Here is a 12,546-nt window from a genome sequence, read left to right on the forward strand (position 1 = left end):
AAGTTCGAATAAATAGGTGCACTTTATCTAGAAGCCCGCTACCCCTACAATTGGCGCACCATTTGTGTGGTTTGGAAATCTGCCTATGGGTGTGGGCTTTCTTGCCTTTATTTCTGATAATTAATAAATGGGCAGACGATTACTAAAAGAATTTACATTGACGATCAACGAGGGAGTGCAATCAAAGTGACGCGGATGGCTTGAGAGCATAATAGGTATAAACAATATCATAAAAAAATCAATTTCGGTAAAAAAATAGAAAAAATTATACTGGAAAGATGAAATATTGTTTACTTATGTACGTACAAATGTTCGTGCATATGAATAAAATGTTCATTGTCTATCTGTTTTTTTTTCTTGTATGATTAATTATATATGTATATTTTTTTTACATTTTTTTGATAAAAACATCTTTTAAAAAAGTTCTGATATAAGAAAATGTTTTGTTATAAAAAGCTATATATGTAAGAAAATGTTCTTACATCTCCCTCCGTCCCGAATTAGTTGTCTTAGATTTATTTAGATACGAATGTATCTAGAGTACATTCATATCTAAACAAACTAAGACACCTAATTTGTGACGGAGGTAATATGAAATGAAGTCTTTGAGAAAAGATCTAGTATAGAAAGCTATATTTTGTATTACAAAATCAAGTATTAATAAAAACATAGACTATTAAGAAGTTCTTACACATGTGAATATGTTCATGTAATGTGGAAAAAATTTCAAGTCCAAAAGACCTTGTTGAAGGTGTGTTCCACTCTGTGCTAGAGTAGATGGTATGTGTGAGAAATCCTGTCTTTCAGCCTTATTTCGTGGCGTTTTGGGCTGTTGGTGGCTACATTTTTACGCAGAGAATGTTATGTGCGCTCTCTGCTTCGCCGTGTACTTACATTAAGGTTAGTTTAGTTGTCTGTTTTGTTAATAGGAATCGCAGCAATGCATCTCCCAGCTTTGCAATGCGAAAGTTGCGATTGATTGGTAGGTTGATCACGGGACCTGGAGTTGGATGTTTGCGACTAAAATTGGCATTACCATCATTTTGGTCATGATTTTGGACGGTCAGCAAGGAGTTGGTTTGCTCATGCCCGTTCCCCCAGTGGTTTACTGTTCCTGCAAAAAAACAAAACACGGAATAATTAACGTCAGCTTATCAAGGTGTGTTTTTACAGTTCAGAAGAAGAAAATAAATACTCCCTCCGTAAACTAATATAAGAGTTTTTAGATCACTAGTTTAGTTATCTAAACGCTCTTATATTAGTTTACAGAGGGAGTACATTATATTACATGCACATCACTATGTGAAGAGACATATATTCATTCAATTTGGCTGGCCAAAACCTCAAAATGAAATGGAAACATAACAAAAACGTAAATTGCATAAAAAGGCGTGGGGCATGGGCAAGACTTGACCTGGCGTGCTGCTGCTGGAGTGGGAATCTGATACTGTACTGTACTGCACACGCACGCACGCACGCAGCGCCAAAGGAATCCAAAGGGGTTCAGAGTCATGTCCATGATATCCTGGTGAGAAGAGACTGAAGCAGATTCTGCAGTTTTAGGTGTCTTTTTCTTCAGCACATAGTCACGGGATCAGACTGTAGAAGAGTACATCAGTTACAGGGGGCAGCTGCCGCTCCACTAGACACAGACCTCTCTCCGGCCTCCGCCGCTCTGCTAGATCGCCACCTTCCAGTACACACCTGGGGTGGGTCACTGCCTTGAGTGAGCTCTGGGAAGGATGGATGCATCAACAGCAGCGTCAAATCAGTTCAGAGTTTAACTGATGGTCAGGAAACTTGTGTTCAAGGAGCGATTCAACGGCCGGCTGCGCTGCAGAGAAGAAGGCCAGGTAGGTAGGGCAGGTGCAGAGGATCTTGTGCTTCATTTCCTATCCCTCTTTTAGGATCCACGGCCGTGTTCCTTTCATGGACTCATCTTGCTCTTTGTGTTTCAGTCGGACAATCTCTTCTAGCTTTCAGAGCAATGCAGCTTCATGCAGAGGAGAAAACTGGGAACAGTTGAAGCTAGTCAGTTGAAGGTAGTGTCTCAACAACACATAACTCAAGTTTCCTCTAGATGGTTGATGCAACTGACATGAGTATATACATTGCTATGCTAGCCAAATATTTCACTTGATCACAGTTTTGGGTTGCTCTGAAGCAAGACAATGAATGCACTGCTAAATCACCGTTGTTTATCTTTCCTCCAGAATCAAGAATCAAGTGGAAAACAGTTGATTTTGAAGTTAGGCTTCCTTGCAAAAAAAAAAAAAAAAAACTTGGTTCTTCTACTGTTCTACACTATGATACCCGGCCACATGTATATCACCAAAGCTTTGCCCTATCGTAAAGTAGAAAGAAAGAAACATGATTGCCTTAGCTCACGTACTAGGTAATAACATGGGTCTAATTTGAACATTTATAACCATATTTCAGCACTGTTTTGAGCTGTTGTCAACTTCTGCGGGCCCTAACTTGGTTTGCTAACAAAATAATACTAGATCAAGACAGCTTTTGTTTCTTTCCAAACAGCCACCAAGTCTCTTATGCTATGTGATCACAATTTTTTCTGCAAGTACTGAATTTGACTCGTGCTATTCGTAAGAGTTGTGGAATTTTTCTCCAGCCTAAAAGATCTGTTGTGCATGATGTTTTTCTCACGTGTGTGCAGGAAAATAATGCCCATCGGGGCCAAAACAATTAAAGCCAGTCAAAAGAAATCTTGAAGGGGGAAGAGTGTATGACCCGAACTCAGAAGCAGAAAGAGCAGGAAGATAAATAAAATCAAGCATCGCTACAGAACTAATCTGATGAGCAAGAGAAAAATGGAAGAGCGAGAACATCAGCGCAAGAGGCCACTAAGTGTAACAGATACAGACCTGATGGGAAAAGGCAAAGGAAGAGATGCCCTACCTGCCATCAGCTATACAGATCAACAAATACCTTTTTGGAACTTGCGTACAAATCATCAACCATTGCAACTCAAGGAACCATGCATGTGCATGTGCCGAATTTGCAAGGTGTTACGAGGAAATTCAAATCATCAACCATTGCAACTCAAGGAACCATCAACTGTACACAGTGCAGTAACTGTGAAGCAAATTACCAAACAAAGACAAGAAAATGAATTAGCAAGAACAGCAAGGATGAAGAGGAAACTTGTGTTGAAGGAGCAATTCAACACAAATACTGGTAGTAAGATATGGAATTTTGAGGAGGCAGCTATAAGAAAACAACAAATACTGGGCTGGAGATTGCAAAAATTATGCACTTGCCAACGTTGCCACACGTTCAGGGCAAAATCAAATTATCAACCAGCACAAGTCATGGAATCATCAGCTGTAAACAGCGCAATAATGGCTGACCAGATGATGAAACTAAGACGCCAGGACGAATTAACAAGAACGGCACGGATGAAGAGGAAAGCACAAATTCAACTTAACAAGAGCAGAAAACGTGCCAGAACCAACAATGGAGAAATAGACAGGGTTGACAATTCTAATGCCAGTAAGATATGGAACTTTGGGGGGCCAACATGCATCTGCCAACACTGCCATGCACTTATGTGGCATGGGGAAAAACTACAATCTTCCAGTAGCAGACAACCATCCTTTGGACAATGCTGCAAGCAAGGGAAGATTATCTTGCCGCCATTTAAAGAACCACCGCCTTACCTTACAAGTTTATTGACAAGGGGTGGAGGGAAAATATCAGCAAACTACCGAAAAAACATTAGGTCTTACAATTCCATGTTTGCGTTCACATCAATGGGGGGAACTTTGGATAAGAAAATAAACAAAGGGCGTGGACCTTATGTTTTCCGACTGAATGGTCAGAACCGCCACCAGATAGGAACCCTGCTACCTGAAGAAGGAAATAAGCCTCGTTTTCAACAGTTGTATATCTATGACACAAAGAATGAGATCCAGAATAGGATGGAAGCATCAAGGTCTGGTAAACGTGATGCCTTACTAGATGAAAAAATTGTCAGTGGCCTACTAACCATGCTCGACAAGAATAACACATTGGCACAATCGTTCCGGATGGCAAGAGATAGATTTAAAGAAAATGACTACAATAACTTGACTCTAAGGTTACTAGGCGATAGGGATCAAGATGGGAGGCAACACAACATGCCATCAACATCAGAAGTTGCCGCGTTGATAGTCAAAGATCCAACCCAAAGATATGGACGTGACATTGTTCTTGAGTACAAAGATAAGAAACCTAAAAGGATATCAGAAATTCATCCAAAATTCATGGCCATGCAATACCCGTTGCTCTTCCCATATGGAGAAGATGGTTATAGACTTGGAATAAAATACAACAAAAGGAAAGGTTTAAGTAACAAGAAATACATCAGCATGCTGGAATACTATGCATATCACCTCCAACAGCGCCCAGGTCAGTCGATGTTAATGCTAACGTGTGGAAATCTGTCAATGCAGTTTGTGGTTGATGTCTTCACATGCATCGAACATAATAGGCTCCACTGGATCAGAGAAAATCAAGGAATTTTACGAACGGAACTTTATGACGGACTACAGGATGCATTCAGAAAAGGAGACACACGGACAGAACAAGTAGGCAGGAGAATAGTACTCCCAGCAAGTTTTACAGGAAGTCCTCGAAACAAAGAGCAAAACTACCAAGATATGATGGCAATATGCCGTTGGGCTGGACAACCCCAATTGTTCATAACATTCACATGCAACCCTAATTGGCCAGAGATTCGGTTGATGCTAAATGAAGCTGGGAACCAGAAGCCAGCAGAACGTCCTGATATTGTAGTTCGAGTGTTCATGATAAAACTGAAAGAGCTAATGTCTGATATTAGCAGAAAACAGCATTTTGGAAAGACTAAAGCAAGTAAGTATTTGTAAATCATTTCCTGCAAAAAAAAGAATTCGTGAATCATCACTTATTACTTTATCAGTATCAGATGCTTGCATTTTTTTTTCATGGCCAGTCATTTAGTAACACAAATTTTAAAAATGCAGCCGTCTACACAATAGAATTTCAAAAGAGAGGACTCCCACATGCCCATATTCTAATTTTCCTTGAAAACGGACAAAAAAGTCAGCCCTCACAAATTGATGAAATAATATGCGCTGAGATCCCGGACAATGACAAGGATCCAGAAACATTCAAAGCTGTCAAGAATTTTATGATGCACGGACCGTGTGGAGAGGCAAATCCAAAGTCCCCGTGCATGGAGAAATATATGTGCACCAAGCGCTTTCCAAAAATATTTTCTGAAGAGACGATCATAGATAAAGACCATTTCCCACGATACAAGAGACGAGACAATGGGCGACAAATAGATAAGGGAGGAGTCAAAATGAACAATGGTTTTGTTGTACCATACAACAAAGATCTGCTGGTGAAATTCCAAGCGCACATAAATGTGGAGTGGTGTAATAAATGCATGTCAATCAAGTACCTCTTTAAGGACATACACAAAGGAGATGACCAAGCAACAGCACTGGTTCAAGAAAAAGTACCATCAAAGACTGATGATGAGATTAAAATGTACCTAAGATGTAGATACATAACAGCGACTGAAGCATGCTGGCGAATATTCACATTCCCTCTGCAATACCAAGAACCATCTGTTGAGAGGCTAACGTTTCACCAGGAGAACAAGCAACTAGTAATTTTTCCTGACTCCAGAAACCTAGATGAAATCATTAGACACCCAAGATCAGGTGTCACTATGTTTACCGAGTGGATGGAGACGAACAAAAAGCATGAAGATGCCAGAGAATTAACATATTCAGAGTTTCCTACAAAATGGACATGGAATCATACAGAAAAGAAGTGGACACGGAGAAGAGGAGGAAAGAAAATTGGCAGGATCTACAATGCACATCCTGCAAGTGGAGAAAGGTACTATCTTAGAGTTCTCCTCAACACTGCGAAGGGTTGCATGACATTTGAAGACATCAGGACAGTCAAGGGAATTGTGCACTCGTCATACAAATCAGCATGTCGTGCGCTAGGATTTCTGAACGATGACAATGAGTGGATTGAATGCATCAAGGAAGCATCCAACTGGGCATCTGGGGTGCAACTACGACAATTGTTTGCAACTATACTGTGCCACTGTGAGGTTACTGACCCAAGGATGTTATGGGAATACAACTGGGAGGTACTCTCTAAAGACATACAGCATACACCAAGCTGGATCATGAACTTTCCAGCCCCCTTCAGTCCTTCACATAAAAGGGAATGCAGTTTAATGGAAATTGAGAAGCAAATGGGACAAGCTGGAAAATCACTAAAGGAATACCCTGGCATAGAGCTACCAAATATGCCCGAGTTACATGAAATTGAGAAAAGGCTTATAAATGAAGAAATGAACTATGACAAAGACAAATTGAAGAGTGAGCACGTGCAAATACTAAAGAATCTAAATTTTGATCAGAAGAAGGCCTTTGATGCAATAATAGAATCAGCTGATCAATCATTAGGGAGAATAATATTTGTAGATGGCCATGGTGGGACAGGTAAGACATACCTTTGGAAAGCTATCACAACAAGGCTAAGATCAGAGGGGAAAATCGTACTTGCAGTTGCATCTTCTGGCGTCGCAGCACTTCTGCTTCAAGGAGGTAGAACAGCACACTCAACGTTCAGTATTCCAATCAATCTGACAGATCAATCAACATGCTACATCAAACAAGGTTCAGATGTGGCGGATTTATTAACGAGGACGTCACTAATACTGTGGGACGAAGCTCCAATGGCAAACAAACAATGCTTTGAGGCACTTGACAAGAGCCTAAGGGACGTGCTGAGGTTCACAAATGACAATAGTTGTGCCAAGCCCTTTGGCGGCATGACGGTTGTTCTTGGAGGGGACTTCCGACAAATCCTCCCTGTTGTGCCAAAAGGAGGACGAGAGCACGTTATAGATGCATCAATCAAATGTTCATACCTCTGGCAATATTTCGAGGTATTTAATCTGACAAAAAATATGCGGCTCAAATCTCTATCCAGTGATCAAGCAGAGCAGCAGAAGACTGCGGAATTTGCGGAGTGGATACTACAGATTGGCAATGGAGACACATGTTTACTAGATAAAAAGGACTATCTAAGTATCCCCAGTGACCTGCTGCTAGAAAATAGAGATGATCCAAAAACAAAAATCATCCAAAGTACCTATCCTGACCTGCAAGACAATCTCTGCAAACACGAGTTCCTGGAAGAAAGGGCGATACTGTGTCCATTGAACGAGACAGTCAATGAGATCAATGAGTATATTATGAGTCAAATCCAAGGTGACAAAGTGACGTACCTGAGCCATGACAGTGTGAGCACATCGATGAATTACAGCCATGAAATGGAATTGTTGTATACTACAGAGTTTCTAAACAAGTTAAAGCACCCGGGATGTCCAAAACATCTACTTGAGCTCAAAGTTGGTCTGCCAGTGATGCTTCTTCGCAACATCAATCAAAGTGCAGGGCTGTGCAACGGTACTAGAATGATAATCACAAAACTTGGAGAAAGAGTCATCGAAGCGCAGATCATAACTGGAGCACACGTCGGTACTAAGGTGTGCATCCCTCAGATCATCATGTTGCCATTCGAGCCTAAATGGCCATTTGTTCTAAAAAGAAAGCAATATCCTCTCTCCGTGTGCTTCGCGATGACAATCAACAAGAGCCAGGGACAATCTTTGAACAAGGTCGGCCTCTACTTGCCCAGGCAAGTTTTTACTCATGGCCAACTCTATGTGGCAGTCTCCCGAGTGACAAACAGGCATGGCCTGAAGATCCTGATCACTGACGACGAAGAACACGCAAGCACAGGAAAGGCGAAAAACATAGTGTACAAGGAGATCTTCTGAATGCCTATCTGTAGCAGTGCAGTACTGTTCTATGTAGACTGTAGTAAATAATGTTATGTCAAAATTGGCCGTTCTGCTGTTCCGGCCATTAATAAGCTAGTGTTCTAGAGCACGGTGGCAGCGCAACCGATGCCAAGACTCTCAACCGCGGATATGTGCTTTGGTTAATCTCTTGTATTACCATCTATTTGCTTAAATTTGTGTTTCTGTCTCATCACTCATACTGGATTATGGGTCAACAATTCGAGGTTGCGTGCGAACTCACGCACGTCGAACAGTAGAGAAAGATGCATTGAAGCAAAAAAAAAAGGATGTGGTTCTAGTACCGGCACATTGAAGTTGATTCACACGAGGGCGGAGTGGATGGCGCGTTGAATGTGAGTCACAACCCTGGTGGCGGCGGCGAGTTCCGGCGGGCTGCGTCGAGTGAATGGCAGAGCCAGGAATGAAGAGATGCCGGGCCAGAAACAAATAAATTCAGTAACATGGGAAAATGTGGTCACTTGTAGCTACTCAAAAACACATCATAACATTCCCTAGTTCTACAACATGAAATAAAATTAACACAAAAACGAATCAATTTGAGTACATACACTGATCAAATCCATCAATTATTTTCAGTTCAGTTCCACTAGTTCAATACAACGTTCAAATGCAGAGGAAAGACAGGGGCTAATCAAATGCATCAATGTGGCAGAAAAATTAACCAATCGTGGGCGCAGCAGAGAGGCGGCAGCACAACGGCACGGCGAGTCGGCGACAGGCGACAGCCACAGCACACTCCGGGGCTCTGCCGCTCTGCGCTGCGGCTGTGCAGCACGGCGAGCCGGCCGCTGGCCGGGGCGGAGCCTTGAAAGGAAACTCGGCTCGGCAGTAGGGGGTCGGGGCGGAGCAGCCAGTCAGCAGGCGCAGGAGGGCGGGGGCCGCGGGGGAAGGCCGGGAGAGATGGAGACCGGAGGGTGGGTGACGGCGGCGCCGGCGCCAGCGTGTGTTCTGGACACAGCATACGTGTGGTTCGGGTCTTTTTTTTGCTTGGGATGGGCTGTGCTGGGCTCAAATCAAACTGGCCCCGGGCCTGGAGAACTCCTTGGCTGTGCTGAACTCTATTTGGCGCAGCATGCGCCGGGTTGCCGACGCCCGCGCACACCCCGCTGCACTCGCGCGCCCATTTGGTCGGCCCATGAGCGTCTTTTTTCGTTTTTCTTTTTTATTCCATTTTTCTTGCTCAAATAATTCGAGGTTTCAACTAAGTTCCAAAATTAAAAAAAAATCAAAGAAATATTGAAAAAGTTCGTACAGCCAAAAAATGTCCTTGAATTCGAATAATGTTCACGAATTTGAAAAAAAAATTCATGAATTTTAAAATTAATAACACAATTATTAGATGAACAAATTTTGAACTTGATGAACATTTTCAAAATTTGAGGATAAACTCTCAATTCAAGAACATTTTTTGAAAATGGATGAATTTTTTTATAAATTATGTTGAATTTTTTTAATTTCAAAAACGTTTTTGAATTAGATGAACATTTTTTATTTTTTTGAACTTAATGAACAAATTCTCAATTCAAGAACATTTCTTTGAAATCGGTTGAACTTATTAAAAAATGGATGAACATTTTTTTGAATTTGATGAACATTTTCTAAAATTATGGTGAACAATTTTTGAATTTCATCATGACATTTTTTGAATTGGATGAACATATTTTTATATCGATGAACAAAAATATTCATGATTTAAATAAAAGTTCATGAAAATGAGAGAAAGACAGAAAAAGAAAAAGGAAAAGAAAATAATAATTGAAAAATGTTAAAACAAAAAGGAAAGCAAAAAAGGAGAAAAATGAAAAGGGAGAATAAAACCCAAAACCAAACATGATCTACTTCGGCCGACCCACTTATGCACAGCGGGGAGTGTGTGTGTGTGTGTGGGGGGGGGGGGGTACGCGCGTGGTCGCTTTGCGGCGACCTAAGCGTCGAATAGGAGCTGCCCCAGGCCTAGGCCCTGCGTGACCGGGGGCCAGCTCTGCCTTGACGACTGAGACGATGACGGTGACGCTGACCGCGGCAGGGAATGATATGGCTGAGAGCAACTAACCGGAGGTTCCGAGAGTTGCTAAAAAAAACGGGAGGTTCCTAGACTAAAAAAAACTAACTGGAGGTTATCCCTTGCGGGGATCCAGGGGTCACTTCTGGTGTTCTTAGAGCACGCCAAGTGGTATCTTATCTCCGAGTGAATCTCCTAGTAAATATAGCTTGACTTCAAGGGGTGTCTTATCTAGCAGAGACTATGTGTTTTGTGTTTCGGGTGCAACCTTCTAATTGGAATTGCCTCCGGTCTTGCATACCTCCACATCGGATATCGCAAGTCCATCGTGCATAGAGATATCAAGCCAGGTATTGTAATATGCTAGACACAGACTTCAATGCTAAACTGTCTGACTTTGGGCTGGTGAAACAAGTCAACCATACCCAAACCCCAAGCACGACGATGAATATAACTGGGACTCCGATCATACAACGCCCAACATATTTTGAGACCGGAAAGACATGTGGGCAGTCTGATGTGTACAACTTAGGCGTCATGTTGCTCGAGATTGTCTGCAGTGAAAAACCGACCATGCAGACTAGTGGCAAGAACAGCCTTATCAAGAAGGTCCTAAAATGTCAAGCGAACAATACAACTCTCTGTGCAGCTGACAAAGGGCTAAGGGCCCAATTTGACGGGGAACTCAAAAGTGTGTTGGAGATCGGGCTCATGTGTGTCAACCCGGATCGTCAGCGCCGTCCACACATCGGAAGAGTGAGAGATTTCTTGATGCAACTACTACCTTCGGTGTCCACACCAAACCCCACCATCCCTTCTGGAACAAATGGGGTGGGGGGGATCAACTAGCTCAACACATACCATGCGCATTCTCTGGCCGATGAAGAAGCCGGCGATTCACCACTTCTAGTCTAGCCTCAATATAAGGTACCCCCTCCAGCGAAGGCCTGCCAAATGATGTTTGTAATTTCCACAAAAAATGAAGTGAAGTTCGCCTTGGAAGATACTTCCTCCCTCTTGTTAATTGTATGTTTTATCCGTCCATTCACCCATCATGCATGCATGCATGTAGTATTACCTCTTTCTCCATATAATATGATGCGAAATTGTATTCAATGACGGATCTAATGGTGCTGATTTGGTATTATAGATGTCGATAATTTTTTCTATAATTTGTTTTAAAATTTATGAAGTTTAACTTAAGACAATACTAATATGCAAAGTAAATCCGTAAAAAAGCATGCTAAGTACTCTGCTGATTTTCAAAGTAAATTGAAACGGCGGGGTATGAAAAATATCCATTTTCAAATCCAACCGATTTCATTAACCAAACCAAGGAAGCAGCGCACTGGATTTGCGCCGGCAATGTCTTTGATACATGTGCAAAATCGTCGTTAAAGCAATTTGTGTATGCATACACACAACGCAATAAAGGCAGTATACATATTGCAGCCAGAAGAACTTCGCGTACGCAGAGCATTCGCATCGAATCCAATATTACAGCAAAACCAGTAGGAGTGCATCACCAAATCAAGAAACATGGCACCATTTCCTCACCGGACAACAGCCCACCAGTCCCCAGATCGGCCGATCGATCAATGCATCAGATCAGCGAAGCTCGTGGATCACTTGTTGTTCATGAGCACCTTGACGAGCTCCTTGCACTGGACGCGGCCCTCGCCGCGGGGGTCGGCCTTGCGGACCAGCTCGTCGGCCTCCTCCTCCGTGAGCCGGTCGCCGTGGGTGAGCATCACCTGCCGCAGCTGCTCCGCGGGGATGACCCCGCTCCCGTCGTCGTCGAACGCGTCCAGGCACTGGGCCAGGCCCTTGGCCGACACGCCGGCGTTAGCCTTGCGCGCCGCGACGGCCAGGAACGTGGGGAGGTCGACGGCGCCGGCGCCGCCCGCGCCCGCGTCCTCGAGGAAGCCCCGCGCCTCGTCCTCGTCCACGTTCTGGCCCAGCGAGCGGAGCGCCGTGACCAGCTCGCCGGCGGCGATGCGGCCGTCCTCGTCGCCGTCGAACAGGTCGAACACCTCCTTGCACTCGTCCGACTGCTCCTTGGTCAGCTTGGCCGCCATGGCGGGCAGAGACCAGAGAGAGCTGACTTGCTGAAGGGAGAGGGGATTTGGGAAGGAAATGGCCTAATTGCTGTCCGGGCTGTTGGTCATGATGAAGCAACTTAGCGAAGGTCGCTTTTCTTTTCTTTTGACAGGTCAAAAAGATTAGCAATGACAACTTTCCCTCTCTTGTTATTCACCGAAGCAAATCGCAGTTCAGTTTTCAGCGCCTAGTCTGACGGTCGCTGCACATGACAGATGACACCAATGTTGAACTCTGCCATTTCAGCAGTTTTATTTATGATAAAAATAGCAATGGCTTATGCTTTGATAAAAACAACGGACATGTTGAAAAGGGAAAAATAATAGCTCAACGAGCTGGCACCAACCAGCCATGTCCCCAACAATTGATCATCATAGGCATAGCATTATTACTACTTCCATGCCATATTGTTGCCACACAAGAGCGACGTGCCATCCACCACATTTGGTTTCGTTCAATCATAAGATATGGTACAACTTGCAAATACCCACAGAGTACAGCAGGGAATCGCGGCATCAAGAGCAGTTCTTTTGACCGGCTT

General features: G+C 43.2%; 2 protein-coding genes across 2 annotated transcripts; one reads left to right on the forward strand and one right to left on the reverse strand.

Annotated features, from left to right (window-relative positions):
• Positions 1 to 1,675: 1,675 nt before the first annotated feature.
• On the forward strand, positions 1,676 to 8,317 carry LOC123137644 (uncharacterized). The gene is made up of 4 exons (XM_044557469.1): positions 1,676 to 1,853; positions 1,959 to 2,042; positions 2,675 to 4,872; positions 5,004 to 8,317. The coding sequence occupies exons 3-4, from the start codon at positions 2,814 to 2,816 to the stop codon at positions 7,856 to 7,858; spliced, it is 4,914 nt and encodes a 1,637-aa protein (XP_044413404.1). The 5' UTR covers positions 1,676 to 1,853; positions 1,959 to 2,042; positions 2,675 to 2,813; the 3' UTR covers positions 7,859 to 8,317.
• A 2,889-nt stretch (positions 8,318 to 11,206) lies between these two features.
• On the reverse strand, positions 11,207 to 12,203 carry LOC123137668 (probable calcium-binding protein CML9). Its single transcript, XM_044557497.1, has one exon. The coding sequence runs from the start codon at positions 11,981 to 11,983 to the stop codon at positions 11,531 to 11,533; it is 453 nt and encodes a 150-aa protein (XP_044413432.1). The 5' UTR covers positions 11,984 to 12,203; the 3' UTR covers positions 11,207 to 11,530.
• Positions 12,204 to 12,546: the final 343 nt, after the last annotated feature.

Source organism: Triticum aestivum, chromosome 1B (genome assembly GCF_018294505.1).
Source record: "Triticum aestivum cultivar Chinese Spring chromosome 1B, IWGSC CS RefSeq v2.1, whole genome shotgun sequence".
NCBI lineage: Eukaryota > Viridiplantae > Streptophyta > Magnoliopsida > Poales > Poaceae > Triticum > Triticum aestivum.